This window comes from Bison bison, unplaced genomic scaffold (genome assembly GCF_000754665.1).
Source record: "Bison bison bison isolate TAMUID 2011002044 unplaced genomic scaffold, Bison_UMD1.0 scf7180017864299, whole genome shotgun sequence".
NCBI classification, from domain to species: Eukaryota; Metazoa; Chordata; class Mammalia; order Artiodactyla; family Bovidae; genus Bison; species Bison bison.
The window spans coordinates 4,691,965-4,711,585 of NW_011494871.1; the positions used below are offsets into that span (position 1 = coordinate 4,691,965).

Below are 19,621 nucleotides of genomic sequence, written 5' to 3' on the forward strand. Positions count from 1 at the left end.
ATCCTCAGCATCTACAACCCAAATCAGAGCTTGGGTTTTTTTGGTTTCCAAATTTTGGCTTTTATCTATGCCAACCATCTTTTCCTGAAATTCATTCCTAGTTTCTCCTAAGTTTTCCTCTATATGCAAATTCTTGCAAGTTTCCTCAGAAATTTTCATTTTTAGCATGTTAATTGTTTCTTGGTGTTGTTTCTAAGACTCAGGAGCATTTCGTAGTTGTTCCTGGATGTCTATATTCATGTTTATAATACCCTGAATGTCAGTTTTGAGTTGGTCCCTCTCAATTTGTAGGCTCTCTTGGAGTTATTTTTGATCATCTTTTTCTTGGGTTAAGGTTTTTACTTCTAAGGTTTGTTGAAGTTTCTCAGTAATCAGTGTTTTTTCCTTTTCTACAGTGTGCAGCCTAGAATCTCTACTTTCTAATTGTTCCTTCAGCTCTTCCACTTCCTTTAATCTTTCTTGATTCTCAGTTGTTTTTTGCTGAAGTTCTTGGATTCTGTGAGAGAGCTCTGTCTTCAAAGCCTCCAAATCTAAACCAAGTTCTTGAGCTTCTTTAGAGAGATTTCCTATTTCTTGATTCAGTTTTGTATTCTCTTCAAGGACCTTCTTATTATACTTTTGCTCAGATTCAATAGGATGATTTTTAACATCTTGGAATTCCTGAACAGTACTTTCGCAACTCAACTGGGAAGTTAGTAGGTCATTTTTAGTGTTCCCAATTTCTTCAAGTAAACCTTGAATTCTACTTTCCTTATCAACTACTTCAGAAGACAATTTGTCTTTTTCTAATGTTACTGTATAGAGCTCTTCAGATTTATCATGTATCTTTTTCCTTAGCATTTCTATTTCTGAAGGTCAGGATTTCAGTTCTGACAGCAAATTAACTTCATTATGCAAAGCTTCATTTTCTTCAACTGCTTTATTCAGTTCTTTCTGCAGATTGGTTATTTTTCTTTCCAATTCTATATTAGAGAGCAAATCTTTTGAATTTTGCCATCTATAAGGGAGGTGAGTTTTGTTATTTCACTGAAACCATCTATAAGGGAGGTGAGTTTTGTTATTTCACTAAGAGAAGATTGTAATTCATTCTCCAGATCAACTTGGATTTTCTTTTTCACCTCCAGCTGACTTTGATACAACTGCGTATGATTTTCCATCTGCTTGCATGTACTTGCAAATTCTTATATTTTCTCTTTCAGCTTTAGATTTTCACTTCTAAGGAATGCTGATTCTCTTGGCATCAAGAGTTTTGACATCAAGCAGAGTGTGTTTCATTTGTTTCATTGTTGTAGATCTTCAATGTTTTCCAATGAGTATGACAAGTCCATTTTCATACGGTTCTGACTTCTGAGAGTCTGTATATTCCTGTAGCATCTTAATCTGGTCTTCCTTTAAGCAGCTCTACTTTTGAACTTAGTTCGTTCTCTTGATCTTTCTCTGCTTTTCTTTCTAGAGCTTCAAATTCATCCAAATCATTCTTTTCTCTTAATTTCAATTCCATTTCTTCATTTTCTCTTCTTAATTGTTCATAGTCTAATACCAGGTCATCGTAGTTAGCACGAAGTGAATTTACTTTCTAAGTTTTCTTGACTTAGTAGCTTTGTTGCTGGATTCCATTCTATCTCAGTTAATGTATCAAGAGTGTTACTGAAAATATCAGACTGAACAGAGAGATTCATCAGTTTCTTCTAAACTTACAGCAGCCTTTTGTGTTTTTGTTGTCATGCTCATTGGCATATTAAATTTATTTATGTAGTTTGAGTCCTTCATTTTGTTAACTTTCCCAACGCACCAAGGGACTTTTTGGGTTTTTTTAGCCTTTAATTCTTGTGATACTAAGGAAGAAGAGGTCACCAGCATCCTTGTTAGGTTTTGAATTTTCTCAATGTGGACTTTTTGAAGTAGGTTGTCTTCTTCCAAGAGTTGGGCCAGTTGGTCTTTTTCCTTTGCCTGGGCTCAAGTCTCTAAAGAAACCTCCTCTAATTTGCTTTTTAAGATCCATTATTTCTTTTCTATATCTTTTCAAGAGAGCTTCATCACTTGATACCTTGTTAACATAAGGAGTATTCTTTATATATTTGGCAGTGCTGGCAAACTGGAGAGTAATAAGGGTTTCATCAAAAGACACAAGCGTAATCGTGCAGATAATATGTGTTTTTGCATTTCCTCCCAAGGAATTCTGGAGAATTCATGTTAATTTGCTGTCTCGATAATTTATGAAACCATCAACTTGTCCATCGCTAAGTTTCTTGATCACTTGTCCCAAAATAAATAAGCTTTGATTTATATTATAGCCTTCTTTGAGTCACAGACCTTCAGCACTGTTTGAGCAGCCCTTTCACTGCCTGCAAGATCAACCAAATTCAAATGGGACACTTTGACAGATCCTTCAAAATTAGAAGGTTCACCTTTCTCTCTGCTTTCCAAAATCATTCTAAAAATGGTGTGAGAACAGACTACTTCTTTGATTCAGTTTTGTAATTCCATAATGCCTGTTCTTTTCTCCTTTTGTGATCCACTTCAAAGCCATTTCTAATGTATAAACAACTTCTATGAGGTCATCCACATACACATTCCTGTTGAAGTCTTCCCGAATTATTAAAGGCTTCATTTTTTGAGTATCACAATGTAAGTCTGTAATGATTTCATTGTATATCTCCATGTGAGACACATAAGAGAAATTCCCTACAGGAAACTTCTTAATTTTCTGGAAAGTGTCATGAATTGCCCTGAGTGTTACTCCCAAATACTCTTGTGAACCCATCGTAGTATATGTTTTTCCTGAAGCAGTCTGCCCATAGGCAAATATAGTACCATTTTAGCCTTGGATGGCAGAATCTATGATTAACAGCACAATTTTCTTCATACGCATTTTTAGTTGTTCCATTACTATGAAAGACAATCAAAATTAAAGGATTTACTCCCATCAACTTGATAAATTGTATTATTGTCAGTTTTCCAGTAAACTTGAGTATCTTTTCCAAGCGCTGCTTCTCTGCTATTGAGCAGTCGAACCTGCATGCAGACAGCTATGGCTCCTTCCTTAGCCATCCTGCCTGGTTGGATCCCAGGGAATAGAGAAGAGGTTTTAAAAGAGAAATGAAAGTTGGTTTTCAAGTAAAGGCACAGTAAATTCTAGACCAGAGGTTTTTGTTAGTGGACCTCAGACTCTTAGGAGTGGCACAAGGTAGGTTGCTGAGTTGTTACTGCATGCAAAAGTCAATGAGCTAATAGTTCATTAAATATTGTCTGAAGGGAGATAATATTTCATACATGTGTACTACTGTTTTCCAAGTATGTAAACATGTTCTGAGTAATAAAATGTAAATTGTTGAAAAGGGTCATTCATCATAACTTTAGGTAAATCATCCTTCATTATTTCCGAGTATAAATAGTGAAAGCACAGTTATTCTGTTTTTGAGATTCTTAAAATTCAGAGTGTTGGAAACTTTGTCCTAGGATAGCATTGATTTCTCTAGTTTATTATTATTTAATTTGTTTCTCTAGCAATTAGATGGTGATACATAATATAGATTATGATATATAATAATAAGACCTGTAAAGTGTCATAGAGATGATGCTGTTTTGCAGTTTTACCTAAAGAATTGTGCTCTGAAAATTGGTCTGTAAACACATTTTCTATACAAGCAGTGGTATTTATAGATTTTTCTTTTGCTAGACTGTAAAATTTTTAGGGGGGGAGAATAGATCTTATCATTGTGTTTCTAGGGAGGGCAAAAATATTTATGCTGCAATGTTAAGTGAATGAACTAAAAAAAGGTGCGTGTGCATTTAAGTTTTTGAAATAAAACAGTTCTAAAAATTAGCTTTTATTGTTGTTTCTTCTGATGTAGTCTGGAGACTTTTTTATTAAGAATAAGAGTGGACTTCCTTTAGTCCTAAACCACTGGACCAGGACCAGAAGTTTTGAAGGGCCAGGGCTTTGTGGGTTATCAGTAATGGCCTTGAAGGCTCTGAGTATTTAGGACAAGGTAGGAGTTGGGATGTTAATTAACTACTTGAACTCCTATCGTTTTTTGGGTGGGGTGGGGGGACCTGGATTTCTTTTTTACTACGAGCTGTTACTTATCCAAATCTTTCCCTGACATTCTCCAGAACTTTATTATTGGAAGGGTGGTCACCACACTAGTAGCAGTACTAGGAGTCCCAGGAGCTTTTTAGAAATGCGGAGTCTCATGCTTCATTCCAGGCCTTCTGAGTTAGAATCTTCATTCTAACAAGATCCCCAGAATATTCCTTCCCTGGTGGCTCAGCTGGTAAAGAATCCACCTGCAATGCAGGAGTCTTGGGTTCCACCCCTGGGTTGGGAAGATCCCCTGGAGAAGGGAATGGCTACCCAGTCCATTCTGGTCTGGAGAATTCCATGAAACGTATAGTCCAAGGGATCACAAAAAGTAGGACATGACTGAGCAACTTTCACTTTCAGAATGTTCTGTGTGTTCATGACAGTTGAGGAGTGCTAGTCTCCAACTTTTTCTTCTTGAAACATTCTCCAACTTTTTCTTCTTGAAAACTTTTGTTCAAGCCCTAAGTTATTTTTTAAGTGCCCAATAAAATAGGGTAAAACTATTTTCAACTATCTTATTGTGCTGTTTATTCAGATTTTGTGAAGAATGACAAAAATCAGTCACTTGTAGTGAATCTTGAGACTTAAAAGTAAAAATTGTATGTATTAGAGAAAGAGACAAGGTGTATGTTCTACAGGATATTTTATCGTAGGAACAAAAAGAGATTGGGAATTTTGATGTTTAAATGTTGACCTGTGCTTAGTGGCTCAGTCATGTCCGACTCTTTGCTACCCCGTGGACTGAAGTCCGCCAAGCACTTCTGTCCATGGGGATTCTCCAGGCAAGAATACTGGAGTGGGTAGCCTTTCCCTTCTCCAAATGTTGACCTACTAGGAGGTAAAGCAGCAAAGCTACTTACTTAACAATAGCACATGACATTTCAGAGTGCTTCCCTTTCATAGTAACTAGCAGACTGGACTGGCAGGAGGCTGTCAAGAGTGGAGATCAACCAGGAAGCATACCTTTTTATTTGACCATCACATTCTCAAGATTGGTTTTGGAAAGGATTACTGGAACCTAAGGAAAAGAGAAGGGGAGTTGTGCTTCTGTTTGCTCTGGGGGAGGGGTTTGGATCTTGTAGGACACTTAAGGGGCAAAATAATGTTTCCCATAAAATTGTGTTTGGCCTTTATTTCCTCATCTTCCATTAGTCTTTTCTATTTCCCGTAGCCCCTTAACTTTCATTTAATCCCTATAGTTGCTTTTAAGCTAGCAGCCCTTTCCCCAGCCAACCCTTCACCTCTGTTTCCATTGCAGTTCCCTTTAGCTCCCGTGGTCCTACATCAGTGGTCCTCAGATGTGGACAGTTTTGTCCCCCTGCTCCTATGGAACATCTGAGATATTTTTGGTCACGACTAGGGTAGGTGCTGGTAAAAGGCCTACAGTGGTCCAGGACAGCCCTCCCCAGCAGAAAATTACCCAAAGTCTGTATTGCTGAGTTTGGGAAACCCTAACCTGGATTATAGCCGGAGTCCATGAATTTGTCTGTGCCTTTTTAATTCTCATTCACAAGCTTTCAAGAGTTCCCCCATGGAATGAAGTCCAAACTCCTTGGCAAGTGATACAAAACAATTCATAATTGTTTTAAAAATTGCTTTCAAGCCTCATCTTTTGCTCTCATGGTTGGCCCTTTATTAATGATAGATTGAAAACTTGTAGTTTTCTCTTAATTAACAACACAGTTCCTATATGCTTCCTCAAGTGCATTTTTCCCAGCCTATAATACATCTTTTTCCCTAGCTCACTCTGTTTTGTTTTTTTTTTTTTTTCCTATCTAGACACACTCCTCCTCCAACACTGCTCAGGCATTCATCCTCTCTGTGACGGCTTCTTTGTCTCTCTTCTTTTGGTACCTTGATTACATGTGCATTTTTAATATCACAGTGAGTGTTCAGTTTGCACAACTTTGTTACCTACTAGGTTATGTCCTCTTTTGGAGGGAAAGGTGTGTGTTGTAGTCATCCTTGTATTCCAAGTACTTGGAATAGTTCTTGATACAAAGTAGGCTCTCAACATGCTTTGTTGAAAATACATTTTCCTTCAAGGGATAAGTAATAGTTCAGATACTTTGGAAATAGATGGGACTTTACCATAATTTATGTTATCTGTGATGGGACTTCTGTCTGTAATGTTACTGCTTTTGTATTGTGTTTCTTGACTTTGTGCTTTGTATTGCTGCCATCTCTTTCAGGTGTCTTTTGTCTTTTGTTGCATATAATGGTATTTAAATGGTATCAGTACCCTAGATCTTTTCATTCAGTATCACATGGAAAGTTTACTTTTGAATTAGACTTTGTATGTGAAGTCACTCAGTCATGTCCGTCTCTTTGTGACCCCATGGACCGTAGCCTACCAGGCTCCTCCATCCACGGGATTCTCCAGGCAAGAATACTGGAGTGGGTTGCCATTTCCTTCTCCAGGGGATCTTCCGGACCCAGGGATTGAACCCTGGTCTCCCGCATTGCGGGCAGACTGCTTTAACCTCTGAGCCACCAGGGAAGCCCTTTAATCCCTGGCTATTTATGGAAGAACTTAAATCTGTAATGACACAAGTTTGGTGATTTCTTCTACCTAAGAGAAAAGGCCTTGGGCTAATTAAAAGTTTTGGGCGTGATGGGATGGAGGGAGAGGAATAATGAATTCCTCTTTGGAAAAACAAACATATGAGAGCTGTTGGGGAGGGAGAATCATACATCGGATTCATTTAAACCTTTTTTCTATATTGCTTAATGAACTACCGTAAGAATAAATTTCACTAAAGTAGTAACTGGATCAAAAACAAGTCTGGATTTATGAAGGATCTAAATAACAAAAGAACATATAAAGCAATAATTCTCTTGCTTTCAAATGTGTGACTGGAATTTGGGTGTCTTTATATAGATCCTGCTTGACAGGTTGTGATTTTGTTTAAATAAATATTCTTTGATATGTTGAACTTTTTTGATCAGGTACTTTTTAGCCCAATTTCTAAAATACAAATTTTAAATTAGTGGCTTAATTTAGAAGGCTTAATTAAGGCTGTATTATTTTTGCTGTATGTCAAAGCCTTATTTGTTGTGAGCGATGTTATTAGAAGTAACTTGCTTTAAAATTCTTTCATTTGTAATTTGGTTCTGAAGAGTATATTTCTATTCTCATTCACAAAAGTTGTCTGTGATGTCAACACAGAGAGTAATTGAATTGGCTCAAGATTGCACAGAGGTGGAAGTATTGTGGCTTCATGAAACTTTACCCACTGCTGTAATTATTGGGTAGATGGGTAGTCTAGTTGCTTTTCTAAGTTTAATTTTTGAAGAAAATTAATTTTAACTATTTACTTCTGCAGTCTTGAGACAGAACAATGAGTAAAGACAGATTTTAAGTTTTAAATTAGATACCTTCCCAAGAAAATATGTTTTTTTCCTTAAAGGAAAAAAAATGGCAGTTTCTCTTTAAGATGCAATTTAGTATAGATCTGCTATAATTAAAAGAGGGAAGATGGTGGAAACTGTTATTAACTATATAAAAAACCCTGCCAACCACTATTAAAATTATTTACTACCTTTATTATAATATTATCCAATGACTCTTGCCCTTATTAGATGGTTTATTTAGTATCAATCTGTTCAAATTACTGAGATTTATAAGACCACTGAAATTTGTGTATTTTTTTAAGGTCTGAGATTATTTCTTTTCATTGAGTACAAGTTGAAGAACGCCTTATAACAGATCAATTGGTACTCTGCCCTAGTTTTATTTTTAAAAATTAAAAAAAAACCAAAAAGTCCATTCCTTAGAAATTGGCTGCTTCTTTTAAGTGAGTGATTCTCAGTAGGAAATAAGGTAGTGAGATGGGGAGCAGAAAAAGATACAGCATGAAGAACTTTTTTAACTGTATTTTGTGCCCTTGAAGCCATTTCTTCATATTGCATTGAGCATAGGTAAGTGCCAGTGGAAAAAATTTGGAAAGCATTTACTTTGCTGATAAGTTAATTTCTGTTCATTAAAGTCTTAATAAACTCAGATTATAATGGATTTCACTAAAACATCTGTTGTTTTCTGTAATATTGTTGTTAGGACTGTGGGTTCTTTTGGAGATGTGTGTGTTCTGGGGTGGGGATGGGGAATGGTGGGTGGGGCTTATAAGGACGTTAGAGGGAGTGTCTCAGTAATTGTACTTGTTTCCTAGTCCACCATTCCTGATACCTTCTGTGTGTTAGTTACTAGCTTAGATTAGTGTGGGGGTTGTTAGGAGTGGCTTGGTTTCTTTCCTTCTTTTTCCTAGCCAAGGAAGTATCGCCTGGGGATGCTGGAGGAGAGGCTAGTTCCGATGGGATCAAAGGCACGAAAAGCAAAGAACCCTATTGGCTGCCTTGCTGACAGGTGTAAATCAGGAGTACCCATCAATATGGTTTGGTGGAACAGAGTCACAGAAAACAATTTACAGGTAAAAATACTTTTTTTAGACATTTTTGAAAGTGAATATTTTGGCTGCTTTCTGTGTCTGTGTGGGGTGGTGGGTATGAGATTGGATGGCTTAGCTGATATACTTAGGTTTTTTTTTTTGACTGAAGTAAAATTAGTGGCCCATTAACTATGATTTTGTTTTGTGGCTTTTTTGCACTTTCTCTGCTTTTATGTTCCTATTCTTTTATTAAATTTAGTTTTTCCTGTTGGATTTTGTTAACAATGCAGTTTATTTTTAATACACAAAGTTGTTCAGGGTACTACATTAAAAAGTCATATTATAAAACTGATTACAGAAAATCTCATTTATTTGGAATCCGAATAACAGAAAGCTCTATGTGTTGTCTTTTTGTACATTTTTAACTAGATTAAAAATTGTGTCTACACAAGCTTGTCAAGTGTTGGCTCTGAAACCAACTTCAACAGTATGTTGTCATAGATGCATTTCAGTCTTTGCATTTTCTGTGCTAATGAAAATGAATTTTTATAACTCACAGGCTAGTTCTCATATGAGTGAATCTGAAGTACCCACTGAATAGCTTGGATCATATTCCATTTTAATTTGGATTATAGTCTCATTTAAAGACGTTGGTAATTGTATAAAATGGATAGCTCTACTAATCAAAATTTCAGTTTGGCTGGAAGTAGAATATCTTTCATCCCAAACTCCCTGAGTAAGTGTATTGTTTTTCATATATTGCTAGCCAAAAGTCTGTAACTCCACATATACACATCACACTCAGAAAGGGTATTACAAAGTTAACAACTTGGTTTTATTTCTGTCACCAGCTTTGTATTATGAAGAGGTTTCATAGTACTTTGGTCTGTTTAATGTTAATACCATATCAGTGTCTGTACTGCCTTGGGCACAGAAATAAAAGTTATCCTGAAAATACTGCACATGTCACTGATACTTTGGTAGTGTTTTTTCTAAATATAAGGAAAAATAGGGAAGTGGCAGGGGGGTCCACATAATCAAATACTTAAAATCTTCAGTGGAAAGTTTGGGATATGTCAATTGTGAATAAGAATATAGTTTACTGAATTTTTGTTTTTGAGATCAGGAGAGGATTTGATGTGGTTAGTGTTAAAATTAGTCTTCAGTTTTAAAAAGAAAGCCTGAAAATAAATTGGGTCCCAATTTATGTTGGTTTCAGGGGACACATGGATAATGCAGAGGCACGGCCACTTGACTGCCCCATCTGCCCACGGCTGTCCTTCCCCCTTATCTCAGTGGTAGTTTTGAGGTACCTCTTTTTAGCATAGCTTGAAAAATCATTAGGTTAGTATAAGAATATGTGCTAGCTAGAGTTATGCTATATTTTTAATTTAAAAAGCTGGTGATAGATTTTGGAGAAGGAAATGGCAACCCACTCCAGTATTCTTGCTTGGAGAATCATATGGATGGAGGAGCCTGGTGGGCAACACCTGATGGGGTTGCGAAGAATCAGACATGACTGAGCAACTAACACACAGTTATAGATTTGCATTCAGTGTGTTAAAGACTGAATTGATGTTATCTGAATCTAATACTTCAAATACTAATAGTACTTTGTGCTTCAAATAGTTAAGATAGTTCTTTTTCTTTTTTTTTCCACTTTTAAGGGACATGAGGAATGCCTTATTAGCTTAGTCTGATGTTGGAGGGACAGTGGTACCTTACAGTATTAGTCATGTGGTGTCTATTACTGTCTTTGTGGATTCCTAGATTGAGTACCTGGTACTGTTTATTCAGAGAGCAAAGAGTATGTCAGTGAAGTTTTCTTTTCCATTGGAGTCTTTATCTTTTTTTGTTCTATAAGAAAAGTAGCTTACATAAATCAGTTCTATATGGATTCTTTTTAATTTTGTATGTTTGTTTACTTTTAGGTAGTTTAGATTTTTCACATATAAAAATCTTTATAGATATATTCATCTTTCCTGTTTCATTTGTTTCCTTTCTTTCAAAGCTTAAGTCTTTCAATCCTAAGGTCAGAAAAATATTTATTTGTATTTTATTTTAGAATTATAGTTGTGTTTCTTAAATGGTTACCTTGTGCCAGACACTGCACTAAGCTCTTTATGTATTTTGTCTCTTTTGGTCTCTTATTGGACAGTTGTTATTGTTAAGTTAAATATTTTTAGAGAAGCTAAGTAATGTTAAGGTTAAACAATGGTCAGTGGAGAAGCAGAAATTTGAAGCCATGTGTGTCAGGCTTCAGAATCTCTTCACATATGTGTAACATAGTTCTAGCTCTACTGCGTGTAGGCACGGAATGTAGCTTATGTGTGACTCCACTGTATTTGTAAGGTTCATCTTTTTTCCCTCATGATTGATCTCTTTTTTTCTCGGTGACAGTTAACTTCACTGCCTTTCTTTCTGGAACTTTAGATATTTCTTTACATTTTCTTAATCTTGACCCAGCATCTTTTTGGAAGACAGATTTTGGAAAAAGAAGTTTTTTTACTTCTGAAAACAAAACAAAAAACCAAACCAAACCCCAAACTAAACAAAAACCTAAAGTGACAACGAAAACTTCCTCTGAAAGTTTCTACCTGGATCATTCATAATTGCATTTGTTCTCCAATTCGAGTCCTGTGATTTTCCAGCCTTTTGCTACTTATATATTTTATTTTCTACCCAGAATCTTGTGATATTAAAGACTCTACTGAACACACAACATTTGTTAAACAGTGATTCTTCTAAAATACAGATTATACTAACTAGAGGATCAAAGAAACTGAAAATTTTGTATACTGTGGAGGTAGCTAATAGGGAGCTATGGTGGAGGCTATATTTATTTTTCACATGGCTGTTTGAAATATTGATAATATCTATCTGATCTCCACTACTGCTTCTGTGGGGTTGAAATAGAGTCTAGTCTTTTCTCTGATTTCTTTGAAACCCATTTATCCCTTCCATGCTTGTAGTTTGGTGGATCAAAATTTTGCCAGAAATTTTTATATGTGGAGAAGAGAAAAACACTTGGTTGTAGGCAGGCCAAATCTTCAGTGACAGAGGGATACACATCTACATGCAAAGATACCAGAAGGCATCAAGACACCCTCAGAGTTTCAGAGGTCTCCTTAGTCACCACCCCCAGCGGTCTCACCCAGTACTTTGTACTGCAGGCCACCTTTTCATTTCAGTCTCTTTCCCTTGTGCATGCTTGACTCTCTTTCATCCTTGCTCTTTATGAGCTCCTGTTCTCGGCTCACTTGTTCTCTGCTCTGCCCTGTATTTAAGATTCTTAAATTTTTATTTGTATTATAACTGGACTTCTCAGTTCAAGACCCACATCTTGGTGCCTTCTGGTATCTTTGCATGTAGAGGTGTACCCCTTTGTCACTGAAGATTCGGCCTGCCTAAAACCAAGTGTGTTTTTTTCTTCTTCACATATACTGCTGCTTTATATTCTTTTTATATTCCTTCTTGAGTCAGTGACTTTATCATCCCAGTCATTGAGAGTACATAGCTTCATTTCTACCCTGTCATTTCCCATTTCTACCATTTATAATGAGGAGACTCCTCTGGGGTTTGACTACCCATTAATTGAAAGATGATACATTGGACAATTTACGTTTGCCATCATATTAAGGCTTTACCACAATAATGACATATTATCCCCCGTTTAAAAAATATGTAAATTGCAACTTAGAAAAGGCTTATTGTTCTTACTGTAAGTGATAACACTTGGGATTCTTGCCCAGATCTATTAAATTTTAACTCCTGATATTTTCCTGCTATGTTGTCTGCCTGTAATCCCCATTCCTTAAAATTCCACAGTATCTTTTTCTTCCTTGCCTTTTTTTTTTTACTTTAACACAGCTAACATAGTTTAATACCCTCAGTCTATTTTCTGGATAATTTTTTTAAATCCCTTCAGGATCTATTCTGTCTTTCTGGGCTGTCTCTCTTTACTGTCCACATACACTAAAATTCTAATCATATGAAATCTTTCATACCTCATATAATACAAAATACACAGCCAGTTCTCAGTTCCTTTTTATCTCTGTATTGCCGTTAGTTGAGCCTAAAAAAACTTTCCTCCCTTTTCCTTTTAAAGTATCTCAAATGCTACGTTTTCTGTAAATACTTGCTCAAACACGTTAAAAAAAAAAAAGTGTTTTTTTTTGTTTTGTTTTTTTTTACTGTTTTCACAGTACTTGATGTTATTTAACTGCTATTTCGTTCTGTTTTAAACTTCTTCATCTGTTTGTCTTTTCCAACTGAATTATAAGTATGTGTGATTAGGCATATGTTTATTTTTGTACCCTTAAGGTATTCTGCTTGATTCTAAGTGTCACGTTTAATTTTCCTTTCTTAGGCAATATGTGAAATTTGTAGTAGTTTGAGAATTTTATGTGTTTTGAAAAATTGATCATCTGGGATTGTTGTCTGGGATTTATAGCCACTGTATGTTACTATTATTTAATTATCATAATTGATTTAGAACATAGGGTGGTGATTTCTTTTACTATCTTAGAGGATCTTTTATTTTTTTAATTAAAAATTTAACATTATTGGTATATTCTTGATAGTTTTCAGTCTTTCAACCTGGTAGTGGTCTTATTTCTTGACAACGTTGTTGACAAAACTCTGTTTTTCTTATGGCCTCAGCTTGAACACCAAACAGGTGTTGTAGATGGAGGGTCAACCGAGACTCGGCATCAGCAGTTGTTTATTTCACTGAAGTGCAAGTTCACTTTCATCTTTCCTTAGTCTCTGTCCAGGTTGATTGCCCATTCCTCTGCCTGACCAATCTGTATGTGAAATCGAGATTTTTTTCATTTGCACTATGATTACACAGTTCAAAGGCCATTGTTCAGGATTGAAATATTTTATCACCTACCTTATAGAATTGTTGTGAGGATTCAAATTTCTATTTGAATCTATGGTTTGTATAGTAGATATTAAATAAGTGTTCATTCCTCCAGTTTGACCTCATCACTTCTAAATTTGGTGTTTGTTTCTATTTATTTATGGTGGTATTTGTCGTTTATATTCAGATGTGCATGGCCTTATGGTATATATGGAAAGAGGCTGTGATATTGTGTCTTTTAAGAGTTATTTTGATGCTGATACACTTGAATAGTTAAAGTAATTCCTTTAAAAATGCTTTTTTGAAGGGTAACAGTGTGTTCCCAGCCTTCATATTATTAGATGTCAACTTGAATGAAAGGATGGGAAAGGTGTGATTTTATAAATTTCTCAGGGTATTGCATGCTAAGATTTACCTAAAAGTAACGATGTGTTACATAAAGTCATACTCATTTTGTCTTTGACTTTTGGAAATAGTGGGGTTATGAATCAAAAATTATTAATATTATTGTTATTTTAGCCTTACCCCTGAAGTGATGGAAATGAATGAAAACTGTGGGACTGTTGGGTATATTAGTAGATTCATACTTGTCAATGTCTCTTTTGATGGTGTTTTTTCCCTTGTGGTCGGATTGAATGGTATTTATTTCTTGTGTTTAGTTTGTAAGAATGCTTACATTAAAATCTCTTGGCCTTCAAGTTCTGCTGTGAACTCTAGTTGCTTGTTACTGATGCTTTTACAACCCAGGGAGGTTTGGTAACTTACTGCATGTGCTTCAATCTTTAGTTACTGAGTTTGGTGTTATTTCAGGAGATTTCTAGTCTCATGCCCAGGAAATGGGATTCTTTGGGCTTTAGATGGAGTGGATTGAGATTTATGAGTGAGGCTTCAGTCTATCTAATCAGGATTCCTCAGGACTTTGAAAAGTTATAGAACTGTGAGATAGCTGAAATGACATGACAGTATATGTTCTGCTTTCTGACCCACAGCCCATCCCAGATCCTCTTCTTTTTTCCTCTTCTTCTCTTCAGCTGCTATTCTAAACCTTTATCATTCACCTCACACCCATTCATCCTCTCTATCACTTTTGAATAAATGACTTGTGTTCTTCAGAGAAGGGAAAAAAGAGGTCATTGAGAGTGAATTGCTTCGTATGTTGGCTTTCTACCTATGGAAAACACTTTCACTTATACCCTTTCTTACAATTTTTCCTTCTGTTGTAGAGAAAGAAGTGTTCCTTGACTGTCTCCTTCAGAACCTGTCTTTAGCCCCCTTAGCAGTTTATTTCATTATTTATCCCTCTTCAGTTTTGGACAGTGATTTCTTGACATTGATTTCTTCCCAGCTTGGTCTTCCAGGACCAAGGAATGCTACATGAGGAAATATTCTGTTGTCAGTACGTTTGGGAAACTGTGTGATAGAGTTTGAGAGCTGCTTCCTACTTATTGCTGTTACTTTTTCACCTGGCATTCATCCCTTAATTCTCAGTGTTTTATCTTTCCCTTTTATCACTGTTGAGACTCTTTTTTGGTAAGTGTATATAGTGACCAGAAGTCACAGCACTTACTTGACCTCTGTCACATCTGACATTGTCATTCATTCTCTTTCTTGGCAACTGTCGTTGTCTCCACTCTGAAACTATCCTTTATTAGTGTCTTCCAGGGACCTCGTGTCCTTTGCCATGCCCTCAGGAGCTCTCCCTGGTTCTGTCTTTCTTTTCTTGACCCTCTTCCTTTCTCTGCACATGGCGATCTCCAGTGCCTCCGTCACACCTGACTTGTGTGTGTGTGTATCCTCTCAGTCCTCCGCACTTACTGTGAATATTAGCTGCTTCTGAACATCCTCATCTCTATGGCGTAACACTGAACAGTCACTGAGTCTAAATTGAATACTTTTTAATCTTTTACTTCACACCTGTTCTTGCACTCACACACGTGTACACACTGTCTGCTCTGTCTTGATTGTTGATTTCACCCAGTTGTCTAATTTGTGAGCTCTCCTTGATTCTTCTGTCTTCATAGCTCCCACTCTTTGGCCACTAAGGTCTGTTGATTGTGCTGCCTTGACATTCTCTTCCCTGTTAGTGTTGGCACGGTACAGTTTAGGCTCACTTTCACCTGTTACCTGGACTGTTACTGTTGTAATCTCTTACCTGGTTTCCTGATTCCTGATTCCCGATTTCTTTTCTTTCAAAGCACTACCTGGGTGACTATCTGGTCTTGTTTCTTGTCCGATCAGAATCTCTCAGAAAGGTAGGTCACCCCTGCAGACCTCCTGAACTGGTTGCGGTGCCATGGAGAGAAGCATGCGCTTCCTACCTCTGCCTTCGAACATGCTCTCTGCTTGCTGTGAGTGCCCTCTATCTGTCTTGACTCAGCAAACTTGTCTTTTAGGATTCGATTCAAACGTATGGTCTTAGGACCTAATTAGACAGCATGAAGCATTTGTGCTCTTTTCCATAGCACTTCACATCGTGGTCATTAGTGTATGTATAACTTACAGGCTAGCAGTGAATGGCATTGTGTAGGTACTTACTATCTTTTTAGATACATGGATGTTCTGACCTCTTGTGAATGTTGGGTTCTGGTACATTCTGTACCTGTGGAATGCCAGCCTGTGAACTTCTAGAACATAGAGCCTGTGTTTCAGGTATTTTGTTCTCTACAGTGCCTCGTACAGTGCCCAGCACAGTGTCGAGTGTTTTTTATTATTCAGCTAACTGAATAAATTAACCTGAATTAAAGATTATCTGGTGAGATAAATATATAGTTTCATGACATAAAATACTATTATGGAAAAATCTTTGAAAAGTCTTAATATATGTTAAATTTTGTTATTAAATATGGCAGGATTCTTGGTTAGAGAGAATGCCTCTAAGTAAATCTTACTATGAAATGTGACAGATTTTCCTTTTACCTAGTCCTGGATAGAAGATGTACGTAAGTGCACAAGATGGTTATAGCTGTGTAGAGTAATTACTGCCTCCATGGAATGTGGCGATGATCTCACTCTCTTCTGGACTATTCATTAACTGACCTAAGTGGACATTTTTGGCTCTTTTAGGGAGAATGCTATTTTTTTCCAACTTTATTGAGATAATTGACAAACAGGAAGAGTAGTATTAAGAATTAACTAGGTATAGAATATTGAGAATGCCTCTATGGTGGTTAATGATTACTGTCATTGGAGAACTTTGACGAGTAAATGACTTAATGGAAGAGGAACGTTTCATTCATTTTTGTCTTTAAATGCCTTCTGTCCTCCGGATGAAGATTTTGCTTTTTTATATCCATTGGTTCTCCTGGTCTCAATTTGAATATTGCATATTCTCTGTGAATTCTGAAGATTCAGAGATGATGATACGTAAAGAAAAGGAAATGGTATATGTGGCTTCATAATTTATAACTCTTAAACTTTCTTAAAACGTTTTTGTAAAAATTATATATGCTTATTGAAAAAACTTCAGATACTACAGAGAGGTACAAAGGAGGAAGCAAAAATGTCCCAAGTTTCCTCACCACCTAGAGATACAATCTCTTTTGTTACTTTAGTGAGCATGTATTGTTAGAATCCTTTTACACACCTGTGCCCCTGCGCATAGAAACATCCTCCCTTCCTGCTCCCTCCCCCGCCCTTTCTTTTAGGCATATGCATACCATGTTACAAACAGCAACTTAGCATAATTGCTGTATTGTAGCCTAATTTTATTTTATCTTTTCTCAATAGTGGTATGGGCTTCTTTTCATGGTAAATAAAAATGTATCATTTCCCATGACTTCTAATGGCTGCACACATGGGTACCATAATCTGTATGTATCATAATGTACACAATTAGATCTTTTTTGAGAGATATTTTAGTTATACCTCCCCCCACCCCTTTTTAAAAATCATTTTTAAAAATGTGCTAACTGGAATCTTTTCTGCTTGTGTGATTTTTTTTTCCTGTTTGTGTTTTATTTTGATTCATAGTATCAAACTATTCTCAAGAACAGTGTTAACCATTTCTGACAGAGGTTGTGAAAGATGAACTAGTGAGCCCCTTTGGAAATCTATGTGCCTGTAGTTTCACACTCTTATATAGGGAGAATGACTGTAAGCTGATTCATGGAAATTTTTTAATTTAACTGCCTCATACATAAGGCTTATTACTAGTTGAGGTTCTGACATACACCTGCTACTTTCCCCTTGGTGGTGGTGGTGGTGGTTTAGTCGATAAGTTGTGTCTTACTCTTTGCAACCCCATGGACTGTAGTCTGCCAGGCTTCTCTGTCCATGGAATTCTCCAGTCAGGAATACTGGAGTGGGTTGCCGTTTCTTTCTCCAGAGGATCTTCCCAACCCAGGAATCCAACCCAGGTCTCCTGAATTGCAGGCAGATTCTTTACCAACTTTCCCCTTAAGATAGTCAAATTATTAGTAGGAGAACTTATACTTAAAAGAAGAATGGCATGAATCTCTTGGAGGCACTAGTAACCAACTGTCCTTCACTGTCCCCACCAATTTGAATCTGACTTATTTAGAAGATCATATGTCCTCTATTGAGGTCTTTTATCAGAAGGCCCAGTTTGCTTCAGGAAATTTGTAAATTGTGACTCTAGACTATTTTTCACAATAGTAGTAGTGTTATATGTTAACTTCTAACTTTAAAGATGCAACTTGGCTCTTAAATAGATCAGTTTCTGAATCACCCAGAAGTTGAGTTTATTTTGATAAATTTTAAATTGACCATATTTGGATATGCTTGAAATATGGAGAAATAACCCATTAAGGCAAAAAAAAAAAAAAAAACTTGTAGAAATGTGAACATGGAGGTTCTGGTTAGCCATTGACTTCTCCTTTCTGTCTCACCCTGTTCCTCTTTCTTCTGTGTTATTTATGAACACTGAAGACAGGTAAAAATAACTCTGAATAGTGCTTCTCTTTATGTCTATAGGTCTCATCTTTTTATACCTTTTAGATAATTTTATCAAGGCAAAATTCTTGCCTATTTTTGCCTTTTGCTCTCTTTATCAGTATCCCCTCTTCTACCTTTCCACCTAATTCATTTTTCTGTGTCCTGCAACACACACATACACTCTCTTCTACCTTAGGCTTTAATCTTTTGAATTAGTTCCACCTGGGCCCCTTTGTCACGCTAAGGAGGGAAGAATAGTAAAGATGGGCGATTGGAATCATGACGATGTTCAGTTACCAAGTTGTGTCCGACTCTTTCTGACCCTATGGACTGCAGTATGCCAGGCTTCCCTGTCCTTCACTATCTCCTGGAGTTTCATAGGTTTTTGAGAAAAGTAGATATGGCTGAGATTAATATCAGCATTTTAGCTCAGTTTCTCTTTTAATGATTTAATTCAGTCAAAGATTGTGGAGACTTTATCTGATCAGCCTGATTGGATTTCAGCAGTTAAGTTATTAATAAAACCATTCCTTCTCTTTCTTTCTTCCCATTTTTCCTTCCTTTTCCCCCTCTTCTTCTTTTCTTTTTCTGCTTTTCTATACTTCTTTTATCCTGGCTAAAAGTAGAAAATGAATTGGAATTGAGTAAGACTGGAGTCAAGTTGGTTCATTGGAATGATGGTGGCCTAGACTGGGGTACTGACAGTGACATGGGGGGCTGTAGTTGAATTTGAGAAATATTTAGGATGTAGAATAGACTCTATGACTTGATGCTTCAAAGATACCTGCCATTATCAAAAGGATGGTTGTGAAATAATTTATCTGTTTAGTAGAAAGCACAACAAAATTTGAGAAATCAAAATCATAATACATAAATAGTTTATAACTATATTTCATGTGTTCAGGAAACTGGGGAAAAGATTAAACATGTTAGTACAGACATGAAAAACATTTTAAAAAATTAAAATCATACTTCTAAAATTTAAAACTACAGTGTCTGAAATGAAAAATGTATTTGATGTAATTAGTGACAGATTCGGAGAAGGCAATGGCACCCCACTCCAGTACTCTTGCCTGGAAAATCCCATGGATGGAGGAGCCTGGTAGGCTGCAGTCCATGGGGTCGCTAAGAGTCGGACACGACTGGGCGACTTCACTTTCACTTTCATGCCTTGGAGAAGGCAATGGCAAGCCACTCCAGTGTTCTTGCCTGGAGAATCCCAGGGACGGGGGTGCCTGGTGGGCTGCCGTCTACGGGGTCACACAGAGTAGGACATGACTGAAGTTGACTTAGCAGCAGCAGCAGTGACAGATTGGATATTGTATAAAAAAAGATTAGTGAACTGAAAGACATAGTGCTAGAAACTGTCCAAAAAACAGAGAAAAAATGAGC

The 19,621-nt window shown here is 36.6% G+C and overlaps 1 protein-coding gene and 1 pseudogene across 9 annotated transcripts in view; one reads left to right on the forward strand and one right to left on the reverse strand.

Annotated features, from left to right (window-relative positions):
• The window catches only part of PAN3 (PAN3 poly(A) specific ribonuclease subunit), a 122,030-nt gene that overhangs the window by 34,480 nt on the left and 67,929 nt on the right, over positions 1–19,621 (forward strand). For 6 of the 9 annotated variants that reach the window (XM_010851224.1, XM_010851222.1, XM_010851223.1 and 3 more), the window contains one exon: positions 8,353–8,514. The exons of the other annotated variants lie outside the window; for them this stretch is intronic. In XM_010851224.1, coding sequence (XP_010849526.1) covers positions 8,353–8,514 — 162 coding nt within the window. The remainder of the gene's footprint in view (positions 1–8,352; positions 8,515–19,621) is intronic. 9 annotated transcript variants of the gene reach the window in all.
• LOC104996839 lies at positions 408–4,321 on the reverse strand (annotated as a pseudogene).